General features: G+C 41.2%; 2 protein-coding genes across 2 annotated transcripts; both read right to left on the reverse strand.

The window, feature by feature from the left end:
• Positions 1-316: 316 nt before the first annotated feature.
• Positions 317-1,513, reverse strand: nkx3-1 (NK3 homeobox 1). The gene is made up of 2 exons (XM_047592374.1): positions 1,182-1,513; positions 317-945 (listed from the first exon to the last, which is right to left on the reverse strand). Exons 1-2 carry the CDS (start codon positions 1,372-1,374, stop codon positions 545-547), a joined length of 594 nt encoding a protein of 197 aa, XP_047448330.1. The 5' UTR covers positions 1,375-1,513; the 3' UTR covers positions 317-544.
• A 4,312-nt stretch (positions 1,514-5,825) lies between these two features.
• Positions 5,826-7,550, reverse strand: nkx2.7 (NK2 transcription factor related 7). Its single transcript, XM_047592548.1, has 2 exons — positions 7,149-7,550; positions 5,826-6,542 (listed from the first exon to the last, which is right to left on the reverse strand). Exons 1-2 carry the CDS (start codon positions 7,393-7,395, stop codon positions 5,986-5,988), a joined length of 804 nt encoding a protein of 267 aa, XP_047448504.1. The 5' UTR covers positions 7,396-7,550; the 3' UTR covers positions 5,826-5,985.
• Positions 7,551-10,394: the final 2,844 nt, after the last annotated feature.

Genomic DNA, 10,394 nt, shown 5'->3' on the forward strand with positions numbered 1-10,394 from the left:
AGTTTATCTCCATGTGATCAGCTCAGTGGCTCTTTGGAGGAATTAGGTCTCATTCTTCTGCCCTCATTGACAACCTCATCTCTATCTCGCCACAGTCTTATCGTCTTGGAGTTTAACTTCATGCAAATACTTTAAATATTTCCAGTATATGACACTTAAATAGTGACCTAGTTTCGGCAGCTATTATTCCAGGCTAATTAAATCCAAGTTAGGTTGGATATATTGTCATTAACAACCTGAGCAATGTCCCGTAAGGTAAATGTGATAAGCGCGCAGTTGAGCTTTGATCGAACGTTTTCCAAAAACAACCCATAGCTTTAAATAAAATGGAACAACATTAATTTATTAATGAATGAATCAACAATGCTACATCTCAATTCAGTTTTATGTGTTGCTGTGATCCCAGATCACGTCCATACATCACGTTTAACAGGCAGACTGACAACACACAGGCACTGGATTAAAACCACAACAGATCAACTTTGATAGAGAGCACAGAAACCTAATTTTCAGACTGCTTTATTTATTAAGTCATAACTCAGTTTCACCAAAACACAGGGCCCCAGGGGCCGCTGTAGTCCCACGGGTAGGGCCTGTATCTGTAGGCTTTGCAGAAAGATGTAATTAGCGACGATCTGATCAGATCCTCTCTCAGGCTCAGTCCGTCTGCTTTATACGCGTCCTTGCAGAACTCGGACGTCTGCTGCTTTCGTTTTGTTTTGTACCTTCTGTTCTGAAACCAGATTTTCACCTGGGTCTCGGTTAGTCTTAAGGTGCTGGCCAGGTGAGCCCTCTCGGGGGCGGACAGGTATTTCTGGTGATTAAATTTCTTCTCCAGTTCGAGCACTTGCAGATGGGTGAAAGCCGCCCTTGAGCGCTTCTGTTTCCCATGGGAGGAAAAACTTCTGGACTCTGAGGAGCTGGGACAGGATGTGTCCAGGGACTCTGTGAAGTAGACAAAGCAGATGTGATGAAGTCATTAAACGGGTATAATGTGGCGTAGCCTGCGTGTGAGTCTGGTGGTCCATGAGGTTTCATCAGTGTGAGGTGATCAGTCACAGCTATGAATGAATGATAGTCTCCAAATTCAATTTTTACACTAAAAAGCTACTTTTTGTTGTAAATTCTCACTCATAATTATTCTCACTAAATATTTTTCCTTAAAATTTGAAGAACCTCACCTGTCTGCGCCCCAAACGTCGTCTCCTGAGGGCAGAGTTGTGGCGACAACTCCTCAGATTCCTCTTTCCACTGTGAACATCGCTCCTTCTTCTGCGAGCAGCACTTGCCATTAAATCCTGTGCTCTCCTTAATGGACAGGATGTCCTCAATGAGGAAGGAAGTCACAGGTTTGACTGCACCAGACATGTCCATTCAGTTAAATCCAAAAACCTCAGGCCTCTCAGAGCCGGAGAGCCGCAGCGGGTGACGTGGTGGAAGCAGTGTGTCTCCTCTCACTCTCACGCTGTCTGAATTTATACAAGAGACGGGCGGGTTCACCCAGACAGCTCCGACAAGTGGGAGGAGGCGGCCTGACTTTGGTAAACTATTATCTACTTCTGACACTTTCATTTGTTTGTCTAGCCAGATCAACTTGATGGGAATCTTTGAGAGATCGGACAATAGTATTGAATGAGAAACAAATTGGCAAATTACTTTTACTGTTACACATTTTTCTTTGTAAATCTCGCTGAATGGCACAGTTTACGTGCTTAATATGTGCAGATTTTTTTTCAATGAATTCTTTTGAGAGACAATAAGTGACACAGTGAGAGACGGGAAACACCCAACTGCCAGTCTATGAAGCACATCTTTATAAAATTAATGCAGTTTCATGGAATCATTTTACAACTTTTTTTTGTTGTTGTTTTACATCATTGGTGCTACTGAAGTGTATGTTATACAGAGAGGTGCCTAACATTTGAACTATCCTGTACAGCAAATTAAATTTTTAGAAACTGTTTCCTGTATAAACAAATACATTGGGTGTAACCAGATTATATATTGTCTCATATTTACATTCCTGGAAGAGGTAGTTCAGAAAATGTACAAAAGTAGGTTATGAAGTAGTATCTTACAGACAAACGATGTGTGTTTCAAATAGAAGATTACATTTCTACTGGTGAATCAATACTAGATATCCTGAAAACAGAAATATTCTTAGTGTATATGGTATCATAGCAGTTAAATGGATTTGTGTCTTAATCTTCTTCCCTCCATCGGCTCAGTGCAGGGAGAAAGCTCTGTCTGCGGTGGCAGGGAGGGAGAGTGGGGGTCAGAGTGGGTGGTCATACCTCCTGGAGCACTAATGAGTTGGACACATTTAGGCCGGCTCCTGAATGGACACAGTCATTGTTCTGTGTGGCTGTTTATTTGTTGTTCTCTGCGGTTCGGCCTGACCTTTCTCCACCGGCTGAGATGTTTACTAGCGATGTCTTCGCTGCTCTGGGGATTTCATGCTTCATTTGGAAATGCGCAAATGTAGGTATGATAAACACGACCCTCTCTGCGCCCCCTGATCCCGCCGACTCCTCCGGTTTTCCACGCCCGTGTCACAGTGATCGCTGCTTACATGGTGGCTGCTTTAATGTGACGAAACTGCAACAAATGCAACTTCCAGGACGGTCTTTGTACTTTAAAGTCAAATATACAGTGTGCATAAATGCTGTATATGTTGACTTAAAGTTAGCGTGTTCCGTCCTGTGTTGTGGAGCATTATTTATAAAAGCCATCTGTTTTAAATCCGCTGAGATCCCTCTTTAGCATTACATGCTGTCTTGTCAACACAGTGTTAAGATCATCAGTTTGATACCTTGAGCTCTTAGTCTGCGACTGTCTGGCTGCTAAAGTATGTTGAACTGTAAGCACAGAAAGACTTCATGCCTGCGCCTAGACCAAACACATCTTTTTCTCTTCCTTTATTTTGCAACGGCTCCCAGATTCCCCTGAAAATTGCATGCATCACTTCAAAAACATGCTTTTTACCGCAACGAAACACAAACCTCGTGTACTCAGTGTGATGACATGTGCATAAACAAAGTAAGCAGTGAGCATGTTTGCCTCTGTTGCGCCTCTGTCGGCCAAATCATGCTTTTTGAAAGGCCGTCTTAAGGCTCCACCAATGCTGTCATCTCCTGCTCTTGTTCTGTGATAACCCACATGACTGCCGTTAGTTGAAATCTGTCACATTTCCTCTGTATTTGTTGGGTCAGACGCATTCGTAGCCGTGCATCAGAGGCGACATGGTAGCTCTGACCTTTTACCCAGGGAAGACATTTGTCTTTCACAGCACAAACTATGCGGTGACAGTGTTTTTCTTTGAGCCGCTGAAAGTTGTTGTGCCGTCGCGGTTTCGTTGTGTGGGATGACGAGTAGTGAGTGTTTGTTGTAGCTGTAGTTTTGTCAGACCTCATTCCTGTTATCGGCTCTCCATCACAGTTGTTTTATTCTGTATCCGCACCTGGCTGATTGCATAAGGCCATGCTGCATTGAGAGTTTTATGACATAACGAATATGTCACGAACGGGTCAATTTGAGGTTGGCGCACAGACATCCATGCATTTACTCTGTGGACGGCTTCACCAAATTCATCTCAGCAGAACTTGCATTTTGTGATTTTGAACAAATGCTCTGTGGGAATAAAAGTGTGTTGTGTTTCATATATCCAGCTGCAGACAGTGTGCCTACCTTATTATAGGAGTGTTTTACCATGTGAAAGTGATGGTAAACTTCCACTAGAGGGAGCTTTAAAGTCACCCATCAACTCCAGGCTGTATATAAAAGAGTAGCCACTTCCAACAGCTCCATGATCTATTTATACCAACAGATTATCTTAAACAGAGTCTCATCCCACATCATCGATTTATATGTTTTGTCTTCCCTTAGCACGTAGCTACGTAACCGACCTCGTCTTAAGCTGATTTATTTTTAGTGTGGACAGAAAGACAGTGAGACTCCTGGACTTATGAATCATCTCAACAGCAATCATAAACACCAGATTATCAGCGTAGGCTATTACAAAGCCAGAGATCTGTCTTTTCTAAAGCTGGCACAGCATGACTAAAAAACTTGAGTAAGGCATCATGGGTCTTTCACTGGTGGCCAGACTCACGTCATCCTCCTTTTAAACTGACCCTCATAGTGTAATCAAGCTCCTTTATTTTGAAAAAGATTCTTTCACTCATGCATCATCTCTGTCTTTCTTAAACAAGCGAGGCAAAACATAACTATTGCACAAAGCACATATATTGTATCTAAAAATACAAACTTGGCAGTAACCAATGAGATCTTTTTTAGTATTATTATTATATTTGGTCATAAATAGACATTGTCTGGTTGTAAACTGAATGCAACTATTTAATTTATCAACTTGTCTAATCTTAATATTTTGACATAACCAAGTATCTTTTAGAATCTCAATAAAGTCGATAGAACAGAATGAGGTGGAGGGGTTGACCCATTTGGGGGTTACTAAATTTAATGATTCAAATACAGTAGATATACAAATGTTGAATGAGAAATTAAGATCTAACAGTGACAGCATAATTAAATTTAAAAAAGAAAAGTAGCAGGTAGTTAGATAAGAAAAACAAAAAAACTATTTGAAATATAATAAAACTTTTTTACAGTCAGTGTACCAGGCTGGTACACTGTGAAAAACAAAGTGAAAAATCAAAGTTAAGTAGGCCACAAGAAAGACTAACTAAAAGAAGTGAGTCTAGTTCAGATGATTGATAGAAATGATTGATTTAGAGTGGAAGTGTCAGATAGAATCAATGACTTTGTAAGACCACTCAATATTCACATAACTGCTGCATCCTGCAACCCCCTTTCCTCCGACAAAAACACACACACACACACACACACACACACACACACACACACACACACACACACACACACACACACACATGCATATTATCTGATCTCCTGGTCTCCTCTCAGTCTAGATTCCTCCTTATCTGTACAGATATGCTCATTCAGCGCCTCTCTACTCCAAGAGATGTTCCTTCTCCTCGGGCCACAAAGTGCATTGAAACACTGAAATACTTGGGCAATAAATCTATGTATGTCTAACCCATTCATTAATCGATCTACTTACTTTTCAACTATCTAGTCGGCCCTCTGTTTTATTTTATTTTTTATTTATTTATTTTTTATATTTATTTTATTTATTTTTTTTTAACCAAACTGATGTGATCATTCAGTACTTTTGCCGTGTTGAGTTTTTGATTTCATTCCCGTGTGCTGCGCATCACTGAGTGACAGGTCGGACTGGAACTGTTTCCCGTTTGATTGAAAGTTTGGAGAGAGAAAAAAAAAGTTAAAGAGCCACTCTGTCTGCAGGTTTGTTTACCAAGCAAAGCTCGGGGACAGGACAAGCTCTCCAGTCTTATCAGCGGATTTGTCAATGGGACAATAATGAGCTGAGTTTGATAGAGCAGCGCTGTCGGGTCAGATGTCACTTCATCCATTAGCCTTTTGATGGTTCCCTTTGATAAAGTGCACAGGCGACAGCCCCACAACCAGCTAGTCGAGGGTTTCTAATCAGGTATGTTTTGTATTTTAATTAAGTGGGACATTCCACATTTCAGATTTTGTCAGATTTAATATGATTTAATGAGGTAAAGGAGAGTTTTGCAAGTTTCAGTAAGTTTGACATTTAAGTTTAACGTTTTTTGTTTGTTTGTGTTTTTATCTTTAAGGCTAAAAAATTAAAACAATAAATATAGCTGTCAAAGGAAAGAAAATAGACAAAAGATTTATTGGATTTTAGAAAGAAAAGGACAGTATTTTTTGGAGACATATTTACATTTTTAGCCTATTACATTTCTTTAATATTAACTGAAATTAGCCATCCAAAATAATAATAAAAATACTTTAAGAGTTTGAGCCCATTAACCGATCTTTCAAGAAAAGAATATTGGCACCAGATAGCGTCCCATGCAAAGTTTACCATCACCATTCGACAGTCTATTCCTGTAATCACCAGCCTCTTACTCCCTGTAAAGAAGGCTGAAACTGTCCGTGGCTGAAAGGCCCCTCAGCGTTCCCGGTTAAATCAACCAACTGATTATTGGACATCTGTGAGGGAGTCATACTCGCTGAATGTGAGACATAATTGCATCCGTACAGGCTGCTGTTTCCATAACCAAACACGGGGTTATAATGTCCGAGTGTCACATTATAAGGGGCTGAATGGGAACCTGCGTCGCACAGCCTCCCGTCCCTCACCAGCACCGGCACCGCCACCCTCCTGGGCGCAGGTGGATAGCCCGCCAGCTCCAGAGACTTGTCCTGCCTCTGACGCTTACATTTGTACCTCCTGTTCTGAAACCAGATTTTAACCTGGGTGGAGGAGAGTTTGAGCATGAGGGCCAGGTGCTCTCTCTCCGGGGCGGACAGGTAGCGCTGCTGCCTGAAGCGTCTCTCCAGCTCGGACACCTGGGACTGAGAGAAGAGGACCCGGGGCTTCCTGCGCACCCTGGGTCTGCTTTTGGCGTCTGTGTCGCGGTCTGGTGAGCTGTCAAGGCCGCAGATCTCTGCACACATCGGGGAGAAAAAAAAGTGAAATGCAAACAAAGTTATTTAAACTCTTTGAAAAAGCTTTACACGTTATTTTATTCGCATAGATCTTAAAGTCAACATTTTCTAGACGACAGTGTTTGAACATAAAGATGAACGAAATACTTAATTTACATAAATTTGTTTGAGGTGGAAGAAATAAAGTTCATTATAATAATAATAATAATTTTTACAAAACACCCAAGATTACATAAATCCAAAACACTTGAGCAGAATTAAAGTTTTATCTTTTGTTAATGCGCCAAAACAGGCCACACCGTCAGACACCTTTCTCACTCTCATAAACGGGTGACTAAATGTGGATGTTTTGGTAGCTAAATATTGTACATTTTAGCTACGTTAGCGAAGTTGAATCCTGCTTCAGCTTGTCAGTACTATTTTTTTTTTTATTTTCCAAGCGGCGAGATGTAAAAGAAATTGAAATAGTGGCAGATCGAAGGCCGCATATCATCCAACACGCGTCCAAGTTCCACTCTGTGGAGCGGCCTTAACTCACGTAAACATCCACCAGTGTATGAAAAGAAGCTTATCTGACTGCGATGTACATCACTGCATCATCTCACCCTGCTCGTGTATCTCCCCTTCTCCTTCTAAATTGTGAGTATCCAGCTTCCCCCGTGCTGCGGAGACGCACGGCTCAGGCTGGCAGTCGTAGAAGTCACAGTTTCGGGGCGCAGCGTGCACTTGTTGATGGTGCATCGGCACAACCTGGTCAGTCATCAAAAAATCATTTTCATAGTCATGCTGGTGCTCGATTCTCAAAATGTCCTTCACGGAAAAGGGCGTCGAGGTCGTTGAACTGGGATGCATCCCCGCGGTTTTAGTCGCCTGCGAGTTTGGATCCTTTTTACGCACGGTGCTGGAGCAGCTGCTGATGCTGCCGGATGGGTCTCTTAACTGACTGATGAGTGAAAGCCCAAGGAGATTGCAATCAGTCAAGGGTCCAGCTAATGAGCAAGGTTGACATATATCTGCTCCTCTCTGAAATAGTACTGACCAACACCCATTCAGGCTGCGCGTACAGCTCCTTTTCTTCTCACCTTACAGGAACACCTCTCATCATATCCACCCTTCTCTCGGCGTGAGAAGGTTTCATTGAGATGGTTAATTAAGAAATAAAAACGTAGATTTAATTGACCAAAGCAACTGAAGCTTAAGCCAAACCATTTCTTAATGTCAAGTTGTATTTGTATCCATGGCAGAAACATTTGTTATTTAAGTTGCTCTTTAGACATTACAAAAAAACTTTCTAATTAAACTACATAGTTAAAGGTTAATTATTGAAGATGTTAAATTATGTTCGACATTAATAAGTGAAATTATCCCGGAGTAATTAAGCTGTTTAAAATGGGGTAATTTATTCATTGTCTACCCAAAAACCACGCTCCTAAGAGCCACGTCACTTAACCAGCAAGCAGGTCCTCGGGGGGCTGAGTGATCTCGGCTGATGTTGAACAGCTTTACCATCAACATTGTTTTCCAGCCGTTATTAGTGTTCTCAGGCCACAACAAACAGTAACATTACACCTTATGTTGTGGAAGTGGAGAGGCAGCGGCGCCAGCCTGCAATGCTTGACTGAGGCTGAGACGCGCTTCCACGCAGACAGGAACACGGACAGACGCGACCTGTCCCACTACAGGAGATATATGGAGGGCACTTACTGGTCTGGGCGGCTTTTCAAGCTGTTATTGAATTAGTCTAAACCGCCCTTCGTTATGGTAAGAAAGTGTGAATGATTAACGAGAGTAACTTTGGATATGTGCACCAATCTCAAATCTGCAAAAAAAGTTTAATCTGTTTTCACATGGAATTAGAGAGGAGCTATCGAGGCCGTTTACTCTGATGTGCAAAGGCCAAATTTCCCAGTCTAACTAAAGTAACACAACAGTCTTAAACATCCACGTAGTCCAATCCAGAGAGAAGACGTCATTAATGTGTCAGTGAATCACAGTTGGACACTATATAGTCTTTAGCTTTAGATTTTTTAGACAAGTTTAAGTCCCACTTCTGTCTTCTCAGAAATCATTTAGACTATGCATGACCATGGTGACATGCTGTGTGTGTAGAAACCGGCTAAGTTTATTAGAGGTCTCTGTTTCTGAGATTTAACTTAAAGGTCCATTGTGTTGCATTAAGTGGCACCCAGCAACCAACCGAAAACAGCTTCCTCACCTCTCTTTTACAAATGTGTCAGACACAGCCATGACATCTTAAAGTGAAAAAGTCCCCCCGTGGAACGTTTGCTTTGTCTGTTCTGTTTTCTGGAACATAAACATTTGGTTTTTGCTATAGATCCTTCACACTGAACATTTAGTGGCCTGATCGAGGCCGAAGGCCTGAGGTCCAGAGAACCGCATATGCCGCTCAAGTAGCTGTTTCAATTTCCTAATCACAAACCTTTCGGGATCTATTGTGTTGTTGTGGTTTGTCTGTCTAAGGGGAGCTTACAGTCTCCTGGAGTGAGCAGTTGTGATGAGTGCCACTGTGTGTTATCTGACTATTTTATCTGATGTGGCTTTCAAGATTCAAAGGGAAAATATTTTTAATTTGGCAAATTTCTGTTTGTGCAACCAGCTACATTTACTATTAACTGGTGTGCTCTTGTCTCTCACTATTTTCTACTACTTGCCCCACAACCGCTCAAAAAAACAACATTATCTCCAAATTGCACAGCTGACCCTCATTGCAGTTAAGCTGCCGTTTCCTCAATACAGCCTTGTTTTTCATGATGGGATTTTAATGGTGAATTTTCAATTAATTTTATTGCCACAAATTGCCACACCATGAAAAAACTAGCAAAAGTGGAATTTTCCTGTCTCGTTTTCGGATCACCGCATTAAGAGGCTTTGAGAGATTAGAGAGATTTTAGTGGAATAATAAAAGGCAGCAAAGTGGAAGATTAAGTAACTGATACATCAAGTGAAAACGCATGCAGCTGACAAGTCTGACTGCAGCTGGCTGGGGCTTCTGTGGCTCAAGACAATACAAACACTGTCCAAATTACTGTTTGGGAAAAGTTAGAACCAGTTCGTATCAAAGTTAAAGTAATTCAAAAAAACAAGCAAATCCACAGCTTGGCCTCTCTCAAGACTTTTGGGGAAACCTCAGCGGAGGCACACAGAGTTATTTAGTTTAAGAATTAAATAATTCTGAATCTTTCATGAAATATTCAGTATATTAGTTTGTGTTTTATTATTATGTCACTCATATTCTGTAGTAAGAGAAAAGCAAATCTAGTCATTAATGAACACAATTCAAATAGGTTTGACTTAAAGAATAAAAGAATAATTTTCAAATACTTATTAAATTTTAGTGGCTTTTCTAAAGATGGGGGGGGCAGTGGCATTGGCTAAGACCTTACTCCTCCTAGCAACACATCCCAATTTGCTATCATGCCAGTCGAGATGTGTAATCCCATTAATGAATTCTGGTTCTGCCTCAGGGTCTGGTTGTAGCCAGTAAACCTCCGAGGGGAGGCCCCCAGGAGGGAAACGTTTTCAGATATTAAGTTCAAAAGTTAATGGCAATAGTGGTCTGCTCTCTCCCTGTAAAGTATGAAATATGGTAGTAAAACACGCAATAAGACCTTCTACTGGGACCAAAGCCTTTGATTGATTTATTTTATGCCATATTGTTTTATTTGGTATAAAGTTACAGGTGCTTTGGCTGCTGTCTGGATCTGTTCTTTTCACCACAGTTTTAAAAGACCACAAAACCCAATGCCAGATTCGTAACCACCTATATTCAGTGAAACAAACTGACAAACCAAGAAACCTGAACTTCAAAAGCAGACAGTGAAAAAACTCAA

Source organism: Mugil cephalus, chromosome 8 (assembly GCF_022458985.1).
Source record: "Mugil cephalus isolate CIBA_MC_2020 chromosome 8, CIBA_Mcephalus_1.1, whole genome shotgun sequence".
NCBI classification, from domain to species: Eukaryota; Metazoa; Chordata; class Actinopteri; order Mugiliformes; family Mugilidae; genus Mugil; species Mugil cephalus.